This window comes from Alligator sinensis, unplaced genomic scaffold, assembly GCF_000455745.1.
Source record: "Alligator sinensis unplaced genomic scaffold, ASM45574v1 scaffold545_1, whole genome shotgun sequence".
Lineage (NCBI taxonomy): Eukaryota > Metazoa > Chordata > Crocodylia > Alligatoridae > Alligator > Alligator sinensis.
In genome coordinates, this window is record NW_005842209.1 from 14,622 (window position 1) to 37,466 (window position 22,845).

At 41.2% G+C, this 22,845-nt stretch overlaps 1 protein-coding gene across 2 annotated transcripts in view; it reads left to right on the forward strand.

The window, feature by feature from the left end:
* The window catches only part of LOC102385518 (G-protein coupled receptor 98), a 172,099-nt gene that overhangs the window by 10,226 nt on the left and 139,028 nt on the right, over positions 1-22,845 (forward strand). The window contains exon 2 of one of the 2 annotated variants that reach the window (XM_025207808.1): positions 11,595-11,711. In XM_025207808.1, the coding sequence (XP_025063593.1) occupies positions 11,667-11,711 (45 nt within the window). In that variant the 5' untranslated portion in view covers positions 11,595-11,666. Of the gene's footprint in view, positions 1-11,573; positions 11,712-22,845 lie in introns of those variants that run through there. The other variant, XM_006026796.3, reaches the window with a different exon arrangement.

The window sequence follows — 22,845 nt, forward strand, 5'->3', positions numbered from 1 at the left end:
AAAAAGGAAAGAGGCGGACAAGAGTTCTAGACTCGTGAACTCTAGCCCAATCCGGCTGAAGGCTCTGAACACGCGAGCCCGTCGCGTCAGCCGAAGAAAGTACTCATCTGGAAGAGCTCTGAACCAACTCACACGAAGTTTGCTAGGCTCCGTGGGTCCAGTTCTTTTGCGCGCGGGTGGGGTACGTCTAGGAATTCTATCGGCGACGGGGAGAGGCTAGAGATTGATCAGATCTCCGTAGCCTGCTTCAAATGCACTGGGTCCATGAGGATCCGCAGCGCTTAGAGATCTTCACACAGCGTGAAGTCTCTTCCTCCCTTGTTCGTGGAGTCCTCCAACTTGGGCGGAAACCACTCAAGCCTCTTATACGGCTAGCAAGCCAATCACTAGCCGCCACGTGTGAATAATTTAGAACTGGCCAATAATGGGACCCAAATCTACATACAAATGGCGGGAACTCTTTGCAACGAGCGTTTCTGTGCTGCAACAAAGAAACGCACCCTGCAAAGAAAGCTTCAAATTGGCGGGAAATTCTCCCTTGCACCGGGATTCTCTTTTGCAGCAGAAAGCTCCACCGTGCAAGGAAGCTTGCAATTTAGCGGAGACAATTTAGCAGTGCCAAAGCGCACACACATAAAAATCACACCTTTTGGGTTGTGACAAGTTTGACATGCAACAGATATAAATCACAAAATATTAGGAGGTTACTTAATGCAATTTACTCTGCTAAATCAGATATGTGTGTGGTTTTCTTGTTATAATATGCCAAAAAAAAAAACCCTTCCCATCAATAGAAAGATATTTTTACTGCTCATAGTGGATTTGCCCTACATTACTTCCTGGTTCAGGTTGATCAGTATGGGCCCAAGAGCCAGTATTCTTATTAAGTGATACAGTCCAAAGGTTTAGTATTATGTAGAAGTGTGAGAGAGGAAAGCCCTTTATTCTGTTTACTCTTTGTTCTAGATATGGAACTTAAGTTCCGAGAAGCCAGCCCCGTGAACTTGCTAGCATCATAAGAACTGGCACAGATTAATATATTGAATATTCTTCTGACAGTACTCTGGCATTTGATCTACTTGTACACATAATCCCAACATTTTCATAGTTTCTTAGTTTACAAATAAGAGTATAACCAAGAAATTAACTGTAGACTTTTATTATATTCTTAAAAGTAATTTTTCTTTTACCTGTTCTGCAACTTCTATTAAATATGTTCAGGAGTGCATATATCAGACAAAATCCAGCTGCTTCAATTAAATTATCCCCTTATCTGCACCATCCTGGATACTTGTGTTATTCCTCCTTGTAAACCAGTAGATGGAGACATATCATTAAGACTGTGTCTACAAAATTCAAAAACATAGACTTAGTTAATACACTAAACTTATTGTCCCCCATGGTGGCATCATTATGCATGCTGCACTGCTGAAAGCCTTTGAATCCTGTGAATTCGGAAGCAGAATAGTTGTCTCTGTACGGGTGGGCTAGTTAGCTTAAGGGATAGGCTAATTGGCCCTGTTACTTAGCAGTGCTAATCAGCTCACCCAGGGCACCATGCAGTGGTGGCTATACTGTTTCAATATATAAGGCTTAATTTATCCCTTTGTCATCCATCTGAAGATAGTAACAGAACAGTTGTCCTTGTAGACTAGATAGGAATACAAGAAAGTAGGAGAAGCTAAAAAACCCCTCAAACTAAACCTTATTTATGCGTTACCACATGAAGAACCAAGAGCCTGCAAATCCTTTTTTCCCTTATGTCTAGGGCTCATGTCTTCCCAGTAGGTAGTATGGCTAACACCAGTAAGATTTTAGAATTCAGTAGAGAGCTGTTAAGTTCTCATGCAGCCATTGCAAGATCATTGTTCCTGATCTGTGAAAGAAGCTCAGACTCAGAAGGCATTCCCATTGAGAAATACAATGGTGCATGTAGACAACTTCAGTCTAAGCATATGTCCACAGGGAAATAGCAAGGTCCCCTTTCAGCAGTTTCTGTATCCACTTTATCTTTTGCCTCAAGCCTGTCATTGAGGACCAGCTGAAAACAGGAAGAGACAAAAGGAAAGAGATGCTACAGTCCCTGTCCATGACAGCAGCCTAATTGGGCCCTATATCTGGTCCCAGGGGGTTGAGAGGGAAGGAGGAGAGAAGGGAGAGGAAAGCAAGCACCATAGGCAAGATGTCCCATATCAAGAAAGTTCCAGGTAATCAGAAATTTTTTTTTTTGAGAATCTTCTAAGTCATATTTGGGCTCATACTTGCTTCTAGGAACCCCATACATCAAGGATCCCTAAGGTGGTCTTCTATAAAATATTTTAAGAATTTGTACTCAGTGATACTAGTCTCCCGTCTTTTCCCGCCCCGCAATCATTTGCATAGGACAAAGGTGTGGTACAGTGGAGGGGGAACGCTGGACTGGGACTCTGGTTATTTGGCGCACATGCACAGGAAGCAATTACCTCATTACATGAAAGCTAAATCAGGGTGGTAATGTTTTTCATTGAGGGCTAACTTACCACAGTTTCTCTTTGATCAACTAAAAGTTAAAGCTGGCATATGGGCAGTTGCTGTGGAACAGCTAATGCACATAAACCAGATATTACTCCTTTTTACCACAGTTTTTACTCCTTTTTACCTCATCTGACCTTACCCTTGATTTCTGTTCCTAGCTCTGTGACTGGCCTGCTGGAGAACTTGTGGGAAAATGCTTCATCTCTGTCTCAGTTTACTTGTCTATAAAATGGTGATAATGATAACGGATAGACTTCTCTGTATAGTGCAATGAGATTGGATGGAAAGTGATTCATATGAGAATGAGGAATAATGATGATTACAGAGATTAGTAGAGTAACTTTGTTATCTCTGGATAGCCTATGGTGTATTGTATCTACTGAAAAGCTTACTAGAAGCAAACAGAAAGTATCTTTTTTTTTAAATTTTGCCCTCTTTATCGTGTTGATTCCATTAGGCACCTAAACTACCCAAGTTGTTATCTTTTCTATTGTTATATGTTCTATTGTATGTAATACCAGTTTGTTTGGAATCTGTTGAAAGACGGCTATTCGATTTGTTTTTCTTATACAGGAGACTCCACTTAGGAGTCTGACAGAGTTGCCTAACACAGAGCCAGTCCCAGTTTATTGCCTATTGCTTCCACTGTAACAAACCCTGATTATCTGCAAACTGGTGCACAAACTGCTTAGGTGCATAACATCTTCCAACCCCGCTGCTTACATTTGTAAGTTAATTGTGCTCTGGGTAACTGCATACAAAATGTGATTGTCTACTTTATTACTAATTGTCCTCTCTTTAACTGAGCCAAAAACACTGAAGGGAAAGCATGAGAGCCTTTTTTCTCTATAGAGGCCATGCACTTAAACAGATGCACTGTATTGAAAATCCGGGAGTAATAGCCCTCTCAAATGACATCTTGTAATCTGCTCTGAATAAAGCAGTTGGAGCAGAGCTGGGACCAGATGATAAATGAGAATGCAGGTTGGTCCCTGTGACAGACTTGCTTCAGGAGGGAAACAATCTACCCAGCCTTTTCCGGACACAGTTGACTTCTACTTTAAGCACAGATGCAGTAGCTGACATGGTTTTGAGTATGGAGCCAAAGCTCCTCCCATTAGATGTGCTGCTTGTCTAATTAAAAATGTCCACCTGCTCAGGAAGGGTAATAGAGATTGATTTGTAGTGCCCATTGGCTGATTAACCAGTGAGCCCAAAATTAGGAAGCGCATAGGGCCATGACTAGAACCCAGCAGGAAACACAAAAGCATCCTGCTCAGATGAGAGGGTTAGCTGGCAAGTATATGGTTGTTGATGCAGGGCTGGATGCCCAGTCAGTGATCTGAATGACCTCAAACTCTGCTGCTGTTTTTTAAGAATTTCTTTCCATAAAAGGAGCTACTGGCTATATTAAAAAAGAGAAAAAAATCGTAGAATTAACTTGCAAAAGTATTTGTTTTTAATTAATTTTTAGGGCTTATTTTTTAAATGTATTGTGCCATTATACTATGGTATGAAAATTGGAATACTGCACATACCTACTGCACATGTGCAAAGTAATTAGAGTCTAGTAAAATATACATTGAGATTCTAAAATTAATGTTATAACCAAGGCCAAAAGAGTTGTTGCTCTGAAGTGTTTGTCAGGTGTCTGTTAATTATGCACCAATTTGGAAGTTGTTATTACAGTGAAATAATTTAGTGATCACAATAAAATAATTTGGTATTCATGCAAATGTGCTAAGAATCCCAAGTGTTTGCATTATTAATACATAATGGGGATGAGAAAAAATAGTGAACTTTTATTTAGAGATAAATTATTATATATTATTATAAGCAACTTAAATTTTTGCTCTTAATGGTATCATATTTGTCTGTTTCAATACATGTTGTGTATTGTACTTGAATCAGAAAGATTGACTTGAAATTTCTGCTGAGATTCATAAGGCTGCACATTTTTCTGTATATTCTTTGTTGATATTTTTGGTCTGGCATTTAATATCAGAACACAGAAAGAACAGTTGGTTAACATCAGTGCTGCCCTGACCTACAGAACAAGAGCAAAAGAGTATGATTCATATAGACTACTATTAAACAATATGCCAAACTCTAAAATAATAAAAGAAAAACCTGTTTTTCTGAGACAAAAATCTCTGGACCAGTTTTTGTGAAGTATTATATATATGTATTTATTAACTTAGAAAGACTTGTAGAATCAACAAAATTACTTCTCTGAACAAGTTTACCCATATTTAGGTCCTTTTAGGATTGGTCTTTTAGTATTAATCTCGAATTTAGCATTCCAGGAAACTGTATACCACATCATTAGGCTATTGATGTATCCTTCATCGTTAGTGTCATAAATAATGTATCACAGCATGCTGATAGGTTCTGTGTGTGTGGCATATCCACAAACAGTTCCTAAAGGGGTGGGCTTCTCCCAGTGGTAAAATGTCCCTATCTTAGGAAGTAACTTTGGAAGGCAGTTGAGGATGTTAACATGCTTCCTGCCTAAAGGAGAAAAGGAAACTGTTTATACCAACAACATTAAGTGACTTGTCTCTGTACCCTCTTCTAGTAATAAAGCATGTTGTTCTACTTTCTTAACTGCTTGTGATAACCTACCAATGAAAAAACTACAGGTCACAATACCAATCAGTCCAGAACTTCAGTTCAGATTTTCACTGTGGTAGGCCACTTTAAGAGGTCAGGCAGCCTTTGAATCTGCCGGCAGGTGTGGGCCAGGGCTAACTGGGAGTCCACTGCCCCAGGGAGCTGGAAGGTGAGACTGAAGCCTGATAGAAAGAGTCCTCTGACTTGGGAGGAGGGCTGGGCTTAGAGCAGGTATAAGCTTCAGGACATGAGAGAAACCCAGTGGGAAGATCTGGAACCTGCTGAGAGACTACCACCTCAGCAGTGTGGCTGCAACTCCAAAAGGTCAGCTTGGAGGGTCACACCTAAAGCAGTCTGGAGGTTTGAGGAAGGAACTAAGGAGAGGACGAGGTTCCTAGGGACCTAGGGTGGGGTCCAGAGCCCAGACTCAGGGGCTGATAGCATAGGACCAGTGAAGGTTCAGGAACCTCAGAGGAGGGGCTAAGTGGAAGAAAACATCAATGAGGATGCCATCTGTGAGGCATGGGGCACAATGTAGGGAGGGAACAGAGCCATGCAATTAGCCCATAAAACAGTGACCATGGGCACCTGGTGGTCATTTTAAAGAGCAATTTGGGAAGCCCTGGGGTACCCTCCCTCATAAAAGTAATAAACAAGTGGCAGGCAATTGAAGGGGTGATTGACCAGAAAGTGAGGGCTGCAGGGACTGCAGGGCTTCACAGCCACCCATGGAGAGGTACCCTCCTACAGTCACAAACTCCAAAAGAAGAATACATCTCTCACTAGGTTTACTTCTTCACTAATATCTTCAAGGTCCCTGTGGTGTTGACCATCTCTGATTGAGACTTGTGGGACACAGCTGTCTCCAGAGCCTGTTAAAACTACCTTCAAATCATCCATAGGGCTTACTATAGGACAAAGCAAGGTGTTCTCTTTTCCCTTCTCTCCTGCAGAAAAGCATGCTGCCTTTTCAGCACTCTTTGAAAACTAAGGATAAAATTGTGACACTCAGATTGGTTGTTTCCCATATGTTCTCACTTCCTTCTACTTCTAGAATTCTAGGTCAACTCTTTTATTTTACTTTCAAGTGTCTTATTAAATAGTGAATTTATTTAAGCATTTACCATGATGTTACTGAAAGCTTCAGGCATCAAATATTTACGAAGGAGCTGTAACATAGCTAATAGCATATCAGATACAGTTAGATCCCTGTAACACAGAGGTCTTTTCAGTTTTCTTTGTAATGGGAAAAAGAAAATTTTTATTAGAATGGTCTTGAGATTGGCTGGTTCAAGTTGGCAAAACCGTGACAAATCTATTTCCCTCTTGCCTTTAACACAAAGTTGAATCTGCCAGTGCCTATTATCCTCAATAGTTATTAAACCCTTTCTCTGACAGGATGTAGCTAATTTAGCATTAATCAGATTCATCACATTCAGTGTCCACAATAAGGAAGATAATGTTATTTAAATGTAAAAATGGGTAATTTTCTTACAGTAAACTACAACAAATTCAGTAGTTTCAAATTTTCTCTATAAATTTATGGGACATTTCTGTACAGAGATGTGTAAATGTGTCGTCATGATAAATATTAATAAAATACATATTAAACAAATTCACTATCTGATTTAACCATTGAAACAACATAAGTCCAGAAGCAACAGAAATTATACTGTAGTAGGCATCAAGCTTGAGTGTTTGACCTTCACCAGTTTTGACATTTTTAAATACAAAGGGCCGGATTTTCTACACCCAGCATTTAGGTAGTGTTCACAAAAATATATTTGCAGTTATAATGAACATCATAGAAAAGAAATGTTTAGAGTCTTGTGGTATTCATGGCTGCTTGCAGACATGGAAAAAAAACAAACAAAAAACATGTTTTACTTCAAATTCGGCATGCTCCAGCACTTAGCCCAGTGCATGCCCAGAAGAGGCATGATGATCAGATCAGGGATTAAAGATATATACTTGCATGTCAGATATCTAGAAAGAGTTGTTGGTCCTTTAAAAAAAAAAACATAGTTATATTTTTCAGCCTAAATACAGAAATGGCAATCCCTGAAGCTAAATATAATAAATATGGCACACACAGGCTGCTTGCACACATGGGGAAACTGCCCTCCGCTCCCTCCAAACCCACTTTACCAGAAGCAGCAGCATATTAGTTTGACACTGCTCTGCAGCATCTGTATAGATAGGGTGCTTTAGTGCAGCTTTTTGGCACCAAAAAGCCCTGCTGAAGTGCCCAATTTATACAAATGCTGCAGAGCAGGGTCGAACTAACACGCTGCTGCTTCCGGTAAAGCGTGTTTCTTTTTTTTGGCGGGGGAGGCAGTTCCATGTCTGCTAGCAGCATGTGTGTACCATATTTATTATATTTAGCTTTAGGGATTGTCATTCTCTGTATGCTGTGTATTTAGGCTGAAAAAATGTAACTATGGTAAATCATGCCTTTTATTTTGAAGCTCCCACAACCTTTTGATGGAAGTATATATCTTTAATTCCTGATTTGATCATACCAGTGACAGTTTTATATACACATTTAAATGTGGATACAATCTGTCCACATTTACCATACAGGTTTGGTAAATGAAGTTTATGGTCTGATTTTTAAAATATGTTTCTAAATAGAGACAACTTTTGAAAGTAATCTTTTCTATGCCCTGCAGATGTTTCTCACTGTTTTATGCTGCATCTCAACCTTATTGTGCATTGTTTTCTTTCCTTTAAATATACCACATGGTAGTATTTCAGCACTTATATTTATCATGAAGCTTTGAATCTCCTACTTTTTTATACTCCGCTCCTGTTGCTTTTGTATTCTTTTTAAATATTTATTCTTGTTGCTTTTAATTACTAGCCCTTCTACTTCCTGCTTGACTGCTATGCTTCAGCTTACTGTGAAATTGCTTCAGTTTTCATGACTACCTCTTTACCCAGCTTTTCAAATAGAACTCCTATAGAGAAAATAATGGATTGATTTGTCCATGTTAACCAGATTTGCAAAAGCAACATTTCCAGGTCTTTTTGTTCTCATAATTCAGCTCTTAAGGGACTTAATTGAATTATTTTAGTATTCTGAATTTGGACTTCTTGAATTAGTTCCTGATATCATCTCTATATACATGTAATACTACATTTTAAGGCATTGGGATCATTCAGACGGTGAAGTTACATGAGAAATAACTGCGTTTTCTTCAACAAAAGGTTCTTCAGCCATATAACTAAAAAGAGAAGAAAAAAAGAAGAGGGGCCATTGTGCAGTGAGGCTGGAAATTGAAAATAGTTTGTTTGGCCCTGAGAGCAAGTTAAGACATTACCTCAGGGTTCAGTAAGAATGATAATGGTGAACATGAAGGAAAGACATGATTACTAATAGGAATGATGGTATGGAAGTGAAAATTACAATAACTGAGATAAACCAAAACTCAAATGCTGTACGCGCTCAAATCGAGGACCAGATAATCTCTATCCCAAGATTCTGAAACAGTTGGCATAAGAAATTGTTGGCCCCTTAGATTCTATAGTTTCTTATGCTAGTCTTTTAATAAATCTACAAAGTCTGGGAAGGTATTGTATAACTGGAAAATTATAAAAGTAGTACTTGTAAGATGAAGAAAGGAAAGTGAACCAAACCACTATATGTTCATTGGTTGGACTTCAATGGTATGCAGTGCTTTAGAATTAATTTTGAAAGAAAGAATAATAAAAGACATAAGGATGAATGGGATAAAATATAACCTGATCATACCAGATGCTGCAGTGTTGTTTAAAATTACTCTGAGAGGTAAGGTAAATTAGCCAGAACTGAGTGTGGTGCTAATTATGATACCTGATCTAGTTTATGTCTACATAGCACTGAATAGTGGACTACACATGTCAGTGTTGGAGGAGGCAAGCAATGACTGTTTAAACCGCCACTGCTCTCCTCACGGCCCCTTGCCCCATCACTGCATCTGAATCCAGCCTGTGAGGAACCCCATGGTCTGGGTGTGTCCCAGTGAGTGGGGTGAGTTTGACACCTCTGACATATCTTAAATGTGCTTGACTTATTTAACCACACAAATCAGAGTATGATAGGAGATATGTTTGCTGTCTATATGAGGGAGTTAAACAGCAGGGAAGGAAAATAACTATTTAAGCTAATAGACAATGTTAGCACCAAAATAAATGAGTATGAAATTGTTTTCAGTGGGGTCATTGGGAATAAAAGTCTAATATTGATCCTAAATGAAAAGTATTATATGTTTATGAAAAGCATTATATGATGTGTTTGCCTGTAATAGCAGAGGACCGGACTTGATCACCCAGCAGATGCCTTCCATTCCTCTGTTCCTACAGGACATTTACCTTTGCAGATCTTTTTGCTTGGAATTCAAGGGTTTCATTGGTCAACCCAAGTAGAAATGCTTTATGACAAATGCTCTGACAGAAGATGGTTGCCTTGACTTATAATATACATGCAGTACTTTTTTCTTTCTTTTCTCGCATTTAAATGGCCCATCTTGAATTGTGTGCCTTGCTTTAGGGAACTGCTGCTATGTATGTAAATTATCTTGGTGGTCTGTTTTTAAATCTTGCCCTGAGTAAATTGTACACATCATCTTTTTTAAAAGATTACATTTTTATTATTAAAAACAATTAAAAAACAAGAACCATGTCTAATACTGCAAAAATTGTGGTTAACTCAGTCCTTGGACCTCACTTTTTAAAGGGATGTTCACTCTAGTAGAAACATTGTGATCATTAGGGGAGAGGTTCTGAAAGCATATATTATGGGCTGATGCACATGCTGCTGAATGATTTCGTACTTTACTTACAGAGAGTCAGACACCTCAACCAAGATTCTGACTTGAAATCCTGGCCCCTTGGAAAGCAGTAGGAGTTTTCCATTGACTTGAATGGGGTCAGATTTTCACTCCTGGTGTTTAGCATGATAGAAATGATTGTAGGGTGTCAGGCGGCCTAACTAGGTCAGCATTAGAAATGATAAGAAAAAATTAGAAACTGTTTACTGCAGTTTCCCAGTTCCAAAAAAAATATTTTTCTGTGAAGTAATTCTGAATTTACTTGATTTAGCTTATGCATCCATATTTATTTTTAAAGTATTTTATATACAGCTTATATTTTAATTTTAGACCAGTATGTTCATCGTTACTAATATGGCACAGAGATTCTGTCTGTGTTACTTGCAATGCAAAGTTGTCTGAAGAGTCTGACTGTTCATTTGCAGTGGGACTCTGATGAAGGTTTTACTTTATTGCATTTAATCAAGTCAGGTTTCTTAATGCTGGTAATGAATAGCTGATAACGAATTACGCTACCACTTAGTGGTTTATCAAGGAGCGTCCTGGAAGAGATCTTTTCAACATCAAAGATTTACCAACGCATTTACTAGCATATTTTTTACTTTATTTGGTAGTTATGTCAGAAACAACTTTTGGGTGCTATTCTTATCTCATTCTGAGAATGGTATTCTGGTATTCTCACTGCATTGGTACAAAAGTGGTAAAGTTGTCAGTCAGCCTGTTCTTTTTGTCACTTTGTTAACCTAAAAAAGTAGTTATTTGTGACTTAGTTTATGATCTTCACAGGTAGCATGGAGAAGCAGATCCTGCTACTATCAATAATCAGAAAGGTGGCAAACAGACATCACCCTTGTGCCTGTTTAAATTTTTTATGGTGGCAAAAAACCCAAGTGAATAGACATCTTAGCCCTTTGTCACACCACAAATGCCCAAATTTGGGATTGCTATGATTCCTAGTCATAGTTTTTGTCACATTTTCATGGCTGACATCCATTTGCTTATGTTATGCTATTTACAATGACCTCGATCTTTATCAATTTTGTGATTTAAAATATAGGAAAGCTCTAGGTCCGCTTCTAAACTTGCATTCAGATATATTAGGAATGATTATATTGATATCAGTGCATTTATACCAATGTCATAACTGATAGAAAACAGAAGGGAATCAGAACTCGTATCTATTCATCACTGTTACTACTTATGAAAGAGTAAACAAGAACAGGTTGAAAGTATTATGTCACTGGGGCAATGTAAGTGAATACTGTAGAGTGTATAGTCAGGGCCTCAATAAAATAATACTTTTGTAGGCAAAGAAATACCATTAAATAGATTAGACAATAATAGTTCATCTCAATAATAAATTCTTTTAAAAATATGTAGGTGAAATTGTCACTCCATTGAGGTCAGTGGAAAGTCACTGATTATAGGGGAGACAATTTCACCCTAGGTTGAACATTAAATGCATTTTTACCAAAGTATTTCATGCCGTTATTAAATACTCTCTCAATGGTACTTTACTTTGCTCTGCATCATTCCAGCTTTCCTTCCAAATGAGAACAATTTGCTGATTTTCTTTAATAATATTTTAATTATAATTGGTACCAGTTTGTATAATGTGTGTGGTTTGTTTGTTAGTTTGTTTGTTTTTTCTTACAGATTTCATTTCTTGCCTCAGCTTACATTAGTCAAGAGCTCTCACAGGAAAGCTGCTCTGTACTGGGAGCTCTTATGCATTACCTTTATCTTTGTCAGTTCAGCTGGATGCTCATTCAGGTTAGTATCTTCCTCCCTAACTGATTCATAACTGTCTGCTTAATACCAATGGACTCATATATTTATTGAATTTCTTGATATCTGCCTCTGCAATCCAATTAAACAAAAAAACAAAGGTAGATGAACCCAACTAACCCTAGAAAGCAACACATCTAGATGAAAATTTTCAGACCATGGTGTATTGACTTATTCCAAAAAGTTCCATTATGATCCACTGCCACTGTGCACTTTGAAACGTTCTTCTGTAGAAGGTATACTTTCAAAACACTGAAGAATCAGCTTTTTCTAGGGCTAATGACTTTTCGAAATTCATTTCCTACATTTCCATTTTGCAAGTCTCTTAATGATGGTGTAATAGTATAAGCTATACTGGTTGGTACTGGAATGAATGCCATGTTGTACTCTAGACCCAAATGAAAATAAATGTTCACAATGTAGCAAAAAGCAAGTGTGAGGCCAAGAGCCTGTATCGCATCAGCTTGGAGTCAATACAGTCACAGACGCTTTTAGAATTCTGATATGAATTGTGACGTGACATAAGCAGGTAAAACTCCCGTGGGAGTTGGCAGGTTAAATCACGCAGGTATGCTACGTGTTTAGAGGTAAATTAATCTAAGCAGTGACCAAGCTGTGGAAGAAATTAGAGTAGGCTTTATCATGTCTCTTTCTGCAGGTACACCCAGAGTATCAACCTGATGCATACGCTTCTGTACATATATGCTTTTGATGAGATTTGGACACATCATGTTTACAGTATGTGGTGTCAAATATGCAGTCCCTTGACTCACATTGCTGCTTCCCCGCCTCCTGCCATACTGTACAAAATGTAAGATGTGAGGGCCAAATTTAAAAGTGATAAAGCATGCTGTAGCCAAACCTGGGATTTCACCTCAGTGACACCCAAAGAGGTTTCTCCGCTACCTGAGGTTCTGACGAGCATCTAGCATAAAATAGAAGAAACATCGAATGAAAAGTGGAATGGAAACCAACAGAAACCTAGACCTGACAGCTTTCCTCTGAGTTTTAGGCCAGCTCTTAGGGAGGATGCACAGTTTAAAGTAAAGCTCTGGGTCCCCCTCTCCCCCTGCCCCCGAGCATTTGCAAGCAGCCACACAAACAATCTCATTTATACTCTTTTTGATTGCTGCTACTCAGTTTCACAGTAAAAAAACTAAATCTTATTAACAAGTCACTCCTCACTATGACCTCAGCAGACTTTTTACAATCTAGATACTTTTGGCTATGTTCTGATCATATGGCATAACAACTGATTTCAATGAGAGATTGCATTCCTTTGCCAACAGATGACTTCAGATGTCAGTCATCTCAGTTTGCTGAATTAAAGTGGTTAAATTTATATTAGATTATTCTGGTTTATCTTACAGCTCCATCTCTGATAGTGCTCCATCTCCTTGAATCAACTTCTGTGTGTTGCACTGGATAAGGTGAAAATAGATCCCCCCTGTAGCTATTTCAACATGCTATCATTTGCAGGCCAAGACATTGTTTCTCTCTACATCGTAAGACTGGAAACATTTGGCCATTGTGTCCACAAGTAGTTGAAGTCTCACGTGATTATCATTTTTTAGATTCTGTCTGGATCCTTGGTATTCCTAGGTGACCTGCAGCCACAGACAGTGGAAGGGGGGGGCTAATGGGGCTTAGCCCCCTCGCCCCCCCAACACGGGGCAGCAGTAGGGCTGCAAGTCAGCCCAGCTGCAGGCTTCCAATGGCTGGGGTGGGGAGGGGCGCACACAATGGTGAGGGAGCGAGTGGGGCTGAGGCAGGGGCAGGCTTCGCACAGCTGGGGTGGGGTGCAGGACGGATCCACAAGTGGCTCATCTAGGGGATGTGGCTTCTGCTGCATGCGCTCTGGGAGGCATGTGGGGCATGTGTCCTGGATCTGCATGGGACAAGGGTGTGCTGCCACTGCAGGCTGGGGCAGGGGCTGCTCCAGGCTCTTCCTAGCCAGGGGGTCTGGGCCTGGGCCAGGCTACTCTTGAGGCAGCAGCACTGGGAGAAGGGCTACGGGAGGGGCTGCAGCTACCCCAAAATTCACCATAGCTCCCCCAGCTCCCCTCCCAATGCTGCTGTCCCTAGCATGGCCCAACCCCCCTCTTCCACCCCCCCCCCCCGCCAGGACGAGCCCAGTATAGGCACGGCCCCACTCCATAGGGGCAGCCTACCTTTGTCCCACACAGATCAAGGGTCACACACTCCATGAGCTTCCCGGGGTGAGTGCAGCAGCAGGAGCTACTACCCTGTCCCCACACTGGGAGTCCCTGGACAAACCACTCATAGCTCCATCCTGCGCCCCACACCGGCTGTGCAGGGCCTGTCCCAGCCCCAGCCTCACTGCCCCCTTCACCACCATGGTGAGGGAGGGAGTGGGGCACAGGCAGTACCAGGGGCTGGAGTGAGTGGGGCCCTGGCCGGGCTGGGTAGTGGAACAAGCAGAGGCCCAGGGGGCACATGCCCTCCCAATCTGTGTATGGGGCACAGGCAGCTGCCACTGGGGCCTTGGCCCACCCAGCAGCAGGACACACGTGGCGTCGTGTGGCTCTCAGGGCAGCAAGACTCAAGGCCAAGCGTGCAGCAGCAGCCACCTCCACCCTGCGCACAGACCAGTGGGGCTTATGCCTCCCGGGCCTCTGCTTGTCCCACCCTGCAGCCTGGCCGGGTCCCTACTCACCCCAGGCCCTGTTCCTGCCTATGTCCTGCTCCCCCCGCTTACCGCTGGAACCTCTATCTCCCCCTCCCCCCCTCCCACCGCCCTTTTCCCTCTCCCCGCCCCTTTCTCCACAGACTTACCTGCTGTGGGGAGCACATGCACTCAGCACCCCCAAACTTTTTTTTCCCTCTGCCTATGCCTGCTGCTTAAAGGAAAACTGAGCACTGAGTGAGGTACTGAGGTTCCCTCTACTAACATAGCTGTGAATAAGGCACCTAAGCAAGCAATCTTCAGAAACCAGCTGAGTATCAAGCTATCTAAAGTAGCCAGGAAATGCAAAGGAAATAAAAAGCCTAATAATGGTGATGATGCTTGCAGTGGCACCCAACTTTTGCACAATGGCTTTATTGTTTGGGTGCTCACCCATGAAATAGTTAACCTGGCTTTTAGGCCAGGGTTGATATTTCACTTTAGACAATCACTGCATTTCCTACTCCTGGAGCTCTGTTTTCAAGAGAAAATGACTGTGTGTGCTGTACTTTGTGCTGAGTTGAGGGAATTAGTTGTGCTCTGAGCCTGTCCAATGGATCAGGCCTCTTCCAGAACCCAGGCAAATTGTAGGTGCTTAGACTAGGTTCATTCTGGATTGCAGCAGGGCTTAGGTAGAAGTTAAGTGCCTAGCTGCTCAGATAAGTTTTTTGCACATGTTGAGAAACACCTAAAGAGTTTTTCAGACCAAGATGTAGGTACTTAGTAAATTTAGGTGACTGAGGAGTTATGTGGTTATTAGCGTAAAGGCATTCTGGATACTTGTTGACAGGACTCTCTCTATGATTTTGAGGAGCCTAAATTCCTTCTAAATCACATTTAGATTCCTAGTATACGTATCTGGGATGGGCCTGTAAGGTTATTACATGGCTAGTTGCAAAGAACTGGATTCTGTGATCTGTCCCTTTTAATCCTAAATACCTACGTACTATCTTAAAAAGACTATCTGTTTTCACTCAGTTATGCCTGAATTGCATGTGGCTAAATAGGAATCAGCAGAAAGGAGTGTGGGAAACAGTAAAAGGGGCAGGACTGCTGCAGGCGTCCAGATACCCCCAACACAGACCTTTCAAGAAAGTACAAACTAATTCAGAATTTACAGCAATTAACATTTGCTTTGTGGCCTTTTCACTAAAATCAACGTGGGCCACAAGCTCCTCTGGATAATTTGTGGGCTTTTTCTGCACTCTCTGGGGTAGTATGAATTTTATTTTTGCTGTTATGCGAGACAGCAAGCACACATATGGATGCTTCAGTCCTTTTCTCTCCCATGTGGGAGGGAATGCTCTAAACCTCTAGCATGCTCTGGCTTCACAATAGTATAGCTAAGGGCGGGGGCAAACAGGGCACAAACCCCAGGTGCAGAGTTGGCTGTGCGTGCAAAAACAGCAGTTGCTGCACTGCCGGTTTGGCCGCCACCACTGCCAGCAGCCCAGCCGCTGGCACAGAAGTTAAGTGTTTAGGTGTGCCTCTGGGGTTTCATATCTCATAATCCTTTCAAAGGAGAAATTGGCACACAATACTCTAGGGTAAATTTTCACTGTGAAAATAAATTGCCATGAATTCATCATAGCAATATACACTCTCCTTCTGTTTGTGTGCATGTTTCTATAGCAGGGCATGATATCATAGAATCACAGAAATTTGGGGCTAGAAGATGCCTCAAGAAATCATCTAGTCCAGTTCCCTGCATGGAGGCAGAATCAAGATTTCTGAGATCATCCTTGACAGATGTTTGTTAACCCACTCCTCACTGAATGATCTCTATCACGTACATGACTGCATGTAGTTTAAGTTTCTTTTATTTTCAGGAAACCTGGATTAACTGTATAAAATCTGCAAGAACAAAAAGGAAAGGAATACTCTAATAGCTGGTGCACAGTCCTGTCTAATGATTGGAAATAGAATTCCACCATGTGTTTTTTTTTTTTAATTATACTTTTTTTTTGAGTCATAGAATTACTGTGGGGCTCCAAAAGGAGGAAATTAACTATCATAGTAGAATAATTATATTCATCTTACAAAACTGATTATCTTCTATCACATAGATAGCATGAAATAATAACTCTAAATCAAACAGTAGAACTCTTTGACTGGTTGAAACCTTGCTGTATCTCTTTACTTTTTCTTTTCTTTGCCCTTGGAGCTCTCTGTACAGGGTCTTCATCTTGCTTCTAAGGCTTTATCTCTCTTTTCTTACAAGAATTTCTTTCATAAGCTTCCAGGACAATCAGTCAATCTCTCTCTCTCCTTCTCTACTGTGTTATCAGGCCATGCCCCTCTTTACTTGTAAACTCTCATCAGCCAGCCTTAAAGGGACAGAGCAGTAAATGTAATTCCTAAGATTTAGCTCATTGGAGGATTTTTTAAAAACTGTAATGAAATGTAAGTCATTGATATTCATTATGTGCTTTATAATTCATGATAAAAGATAGCACAAAAATACCTTTGATTCTCCAAACGGATCTACCCAACTGGAGTCCTGAAACTCACTTTTGAAACTTGAGCTACATGGGTGGAGGATAAACAGGAAACCTACTAGATGTTAGGGCAGAGCTCAGCTTTACTTGCCTGCCTTGCTGCTCAGTCCATGTGACTTCACTTAGTCTCCCAAACTGGGACTGTATGACATCTTTTTTCACATTTCATACTAAGGGGGTACAAAGTTGTTTACATATGGAGCCTCTCATCCTGTTTGTCCAATGTGCATATAAACAGCATTTTTGTACAAATGTGAGGGTTTGCATGTGCAGTAGATGCAGCCACAGATGAAAACTTTACCCCCCTGTGTTCAAGTGTGCTTGAATGTATTTGACCTATGAAGTTTTACCCTGCCCAATGGGAAAGTCAGATGTATCCAGGGGCGGATCTACGGGAGTGCAGTGGCACGGTCGCACCACCCTTTCAGTTGATGACGCCACAGGAGCAGAAGCGAGAGACTTTTCTGTAAGTTTCCAAAGCAAATAAGATTTCCCTCTCCCATCCCCACTGTGCTCAGTGGGACCTGCTCTCCTTTCCCTCTCCTTCTCCCCGTCCCCCATCCACTGCTGCTGCTGTCCCCAGCTGCCCTGGCGGTCCAGAGGGTTAGGCTCTGGAGCCACTTCTGCCCACTCCAGACAGGCTCCATGTGGACCTGGGCTCAGCTGCAGACAGCAGCAGCAGTAGGGGAGTCCCTCCTCCCTGCCCTGTTTCCTGGTGTTTTCTGCTAGTGCAGACACAGATGTGCTGCCACTGCTACTATTGCTGCTGCCTGCCAGCTGAAGAACCCACCCACTGCTACTGCATTTCTGTGTCTGAAGCACAGGTCACACTGCTCCTGCACCCCGCTTTATGAAATCCTTTATCTTCCCATGAGTGCTACAAAGGGACAAGCAGTTCTCTTTTCCCAAGATAATTTTTTTAAGTTCTTTCTCCTCAGTTATTGCCATAAACACTCGGTTGCTGTGGAGAGAGAAATCGTTTGGGGTTCTGTTGGGTTATGTTGTTTTATTTTTAATTCTGTCCATCTGTTGTCCTATGGCAAGTCACACGTTGTAAAATCCTTGCAATATTTTTTGTTTGGGTTCCTATAATAATAATAATAATAATAATTAATAATGTAACAGTAACATTGGAAAGAAAGATCTGTTTTGACACATGCGATGCCAATAGATTCAAATGCTTAGCAAAGAATCTCTTTCCTCAAGCTTTTCTGTTAACCAATGAAAATGCTAACAACCGTAAATCACTGAGTGTAACGGATGGTAGGCCAAACATGCTATTCCAAATAATTCAGACTAATCCAGTGGAGCTGCATCAGTTTACAGTGACTGGGGATCTGACCCAGAATCTGTTTGTATGTTTACAGTGTGTGTATGTTGCATACAAACATGCAAAACATTTGAAAATGAGTCAGACATGTTTCAAAGACAAGATATATGTAAAGTCTAGCACTTCAGTGCTGACCTTGAAAGGGGATCATGTCTAGTTAGCTGGAGATGCTGACAATGCATTCATTAGCAGCCATTAGAGCTTTTATGGTGCTCCAGAGAGAGCTAGTTAGCTCCATGTTAGTCTGAAGTTATGGGGTGGCACATGTAAGACAAAGTGGTTCAGAGAGGCTTTTGTAGGCACCAGCATCTGTTAGTCTGTAAGGTACCACCCTACCCTGGTTTCTCCCTGTAATGTGCTGGGGGAACTTAAATGTTTTACGTAGTGATGGCAATATTACCTATTGTCCTGTAAGTGTGAGGCCAACTTGACTGCAAGGGAGCCAGTAGGTTCCCAAATTCACTTTCATTTTTTGACAATTGGATAAATTCAGCCAGCCAAATGACCCTATATGGCTGTAAAACATACAGAAGTTTTAATCCATGTTGTTACCACTCCTGGTACATACTATCGCTGACTAACATGTATTTTAAAAACCTGTCTATGACAGGTCACTTATTCTTTGAGATGTCACATCAGCTTTCTGTGTGTGTACAACAGACATTGCACAGGAGCTGTGAAAGGTAAATACTTAAAAGGAAAAAAATATGTATTCCTGTTTAAATGTTACGTTACTGGAAGTAGGCTGTGAGAGGCTGTCTGATTAGAAATATGCTTTTACTTTTTTACAAACCAGTTTCTGATGGTGTGATGCACAGCTCTCCAATGAAGAGCAACAAGCATGGAAAAATATTAACTATATGAGGCCCTGTTTCTTAGCCTGTTTAAATGAATGCAAACCTAGAGTAACTCCATTTCACTCATACTTGTTTACCCCACATTCTGTGATGTGCTTCTCCTCTTTTTAGTTATGTTTGCTCCTGAATGCTGTCTTGTACATTCACTTGTAGCCCCAGTAAGGACCATATCTAGGATTGATCATTGCTGAATAGGCTCCTAAAACTGCATGTAACCTGTTTAACAGGTGGGTCCTCTTGGGGTCAGTTTGATGTTGGCCTGCCCACCCGTCTCGGGGCTAACCGCCTGCCTCTCTCTCCTGCCACACCTTGATGATACATAGTTATGGTGTTAATTAGGCAGGAGGCTGCCCATTTTTGCACCCCAATGTTTACGGGGATCTCTGCAGTTCCATTCTACTTATACACTGCAGCCCAAGCCTCGCAGATGACATCTCACGCAGGTAAACTCAACTGTGCCCTTCCCCCCCATTTGTGTGGTCCCCACCCTGGGACCTTTGGCTCCCCCTTGGGCCCTGGACCCATCTCAGGCCAGTTGGGACCCCAAGCCTCTTTGCTTTGTGGGCATCCCTCATGGTGGGCCCCTAGCCCTTCGACCCCTCTCTGGGTCCTGGCCTGAGCTGTTTGCCTGCTTTTTCCCTCATAACTCTGCTGGATCCGGTGAGCTATAGGCCTCTCACTGGCTTGGGCTTTCCCCAACTAGGACTGTGCGGGGGCTGGAGGTTATTAGGCATCCCTAACCCAGCTTTCACCAGGGTGATAACTGTCCTAGCATTTCTGGGGGACTGTTCTGCTATGAACAGTCCCACCAGGCCACCCATCCCTGGCAGGGTGCAATTTTAGATCATGCTCAGGACCTGGAGCCTTCTCCATTCCCATAGACCCAGCCCATAAACAGCCAAGCTGTTCTTGAGCCTCAGCTCCACTGGCTGATGTCTCTCTCATGGCTGCCAGCAGCAAACTGCTGCTTCACACTTTATATATCCTGGGTCGCAAAATGGCCACTGTACTCAAGCACCTGGCTACTGCCTGCTCTGCCCATAAAGTGGCAGGCACCAACAGTGCCCTGCCACACCCTGGTAATAAAACCCTTCCATTAATGTCCATTTTTAAATAGTACAGGCATATACACTGGAAAAGGGGAAGCCTTCTATATAATGTTGATACATGTGGTGGTTGATTTACAAGCATATGTATAACTCCATTATAAAAAGAAACAAAAAAGTAGTCATAAAAACATATTACATTTTGAACGGTAGCTACAATCAGTAATTTCATTCCAGAAGAAAAACCCCACCAAAATGAACATTATCTCATTATGATTTTATATTAATGCATAATTGTTTTGTATTGAACCTATGAACAATCACAGCTTGTGCATTAGTTCCTCCACCTGAACAGCTGAGAAATGGACCGTACATCTTATTTCTTGGTAGAACTGATTATTGTTACAGCATAGCAACAGGAAAACATTTGCTAAAATTAACTCTACTGTTTTATTTAATTTTGGAACATCAAAAGAAACTGAAGACAAGAGGCTTGTAATTATCAAGATAAAAATGACACTGCTCTGGAAATGGTAAACTGACCAAATTGCCTTAAAGCTCTGCAAGGACTACTGGAGCAGTATAATCTATGTGATAAATGAGATAAGATAGGTAATGCTGACTAAATAAATAGAGAAAACAAGGACAAGGACATACGGCAGGACTTCTTAAAAACAAGCTGAATTTCATGACTGAGAACAATCATGCTAATAGTCAAAATTAACAGAGCCAATAGTCCCTGACAAAACATAATAGCATAAATCAGTTCAAGGGTGTCCTGTCAGCAGTCCTAGTACTGAACCAGGCTTAGGTATGACAGGAAGGCCATGTAGTTTGACGGTTTTTACAGAAGAGCAGTTTTCCATTACTCTTATGTTTCTTCCCCATCACAAAAAGAAATCTCTCTTTCCTTTGCAGAAGATGACAAGGACAGGATCTGACATAATTAATTAATATTATATATAAAGTGAGATGTTAACAGTTATTAAGAAAGCTCAGGGGCAATGGAAAAATCTTTTCACAAATATTTTTTCAAATTCAAAGTGAGTGCTTATTTAGTTCTATTTTCATTTAATGTTTCTTTTCTAGGAACACTCAGCAATTGACTGTATGATTAGTAACTTTTGTTACATTCCTTAATTAGCCAGGTTATGTAATCTGGTTTTGTTCATTGACTAATAACATTACTATTCAACCATCAATGTGAGGATTGTGTATGTCATATACAGTGTTTTTTCCATTACTTAGTTATATAAATCAGCAAACACAATACCAAGTACTTATCCATAATACTTACAAGTCTATCCCGGAAAGCGCAACCAGAATACTTATTTCCAGAATTCAGTTTACCACTTGAGTGAAGTGAAACTCAAAATATTTGGTTAATGAAATTCACAAATAAGTCTGAACTGATGTATTTTGTAACTTTGCAATCTACTGGTGGATAATCTGTTCACAAAATAAAAGGCCAGAAATAACTATATAAATTATTTCCTCAGCTCAGTGTAGTATAACCTCTATAAGATGGAAGAAAGTGAAGAAATGTGTTGCTAAATATGTAACATGAATGGGTACCATTATAGATATTTGTTAAAAAAAACTAATAATTTGCTGGGCCTTTTATTTTGTGTGTATGTAATCATGTGTTAAACAAAGTGATTGGGGCTGGAAGATATCTTCTGGACTATTGTGAGAGGCAAGGATTTCTTAGGGTGATATCTTGTATTGGACCAACTATAACAAACAAGCAAACAAAAAAGACAAGCTTTCAAACTATAGTAATTTTAATGATGGGGGAACAGTGCTGCAGAATTTTATTAACTTCCTATTCATAGTCTTGCTGATGGCCTGTTCTCTAAGACCGTGGACAGGCATTACACTTGTAGAGCTACATGTGCCCTTGGAGCACTACAAAAAAACAAGCATACATCCTTTCAAGCTGTTTGTAGCACTATAAAGATGGCAAAAACACTGCAGAATACTTACCCTTTCAAAGAGGAACTTCTTGGTTTTGCAACACTACACGCAATGCCTATACAATTACAGGTAATGTTAAAGGGGTCTCTAGGACCCCCAGCATCCCACAGTTCTCTGCTCTCCTTCCCCTAGAGGGAGGGAGAGTTCCCTGATAATGCATCCAGCAGCAAGCTGCCAGGGAGCCCTGCTGGGACCCTGTTGTGACAGCCACTGCTGTTTCAAAGGCTTCAGGAGCAGTTCTGATGATTGGTGGAGTGGGAAACGGGGGCAGTAGGGTTAGGGTGAGAGAATTCCTGCCACTACTGCAAGAGCCCTGGCAAAAGGTGAGGTTTTGAGAGCAGCAGTGGGACTACCAGGAGTGGTAGGTGGAAGGAGAGCAGTTCATCCCCAGAGGCAGCAGTGGACTTGTCTTTGCCAGCAGATGCTTTTCAACAACTGTCAGCTGATCATTGACAGCCTGCTCCATTCCCTGGCAAGGGAAGGACAGGTTGCTAGTGACTGGGCTCCCTGGGGACAGGGGACCCAAGGAATAGCCTCCTATTGCCTCTTGGCTGGAAGGCTCTCCTTTGAGGAAACTTTGTAGCTCTCTAGCCAGAGTGCTGGAACCCCTGTACATCCCAATTGCACTGTTCTTGTAGGGCTACAAAGTGCTATTCATGCATGGCAAGTATAATATATTTTGTGTGCCCCCATTTGATAATGAGGTCAACTTAAAAAGATACAAG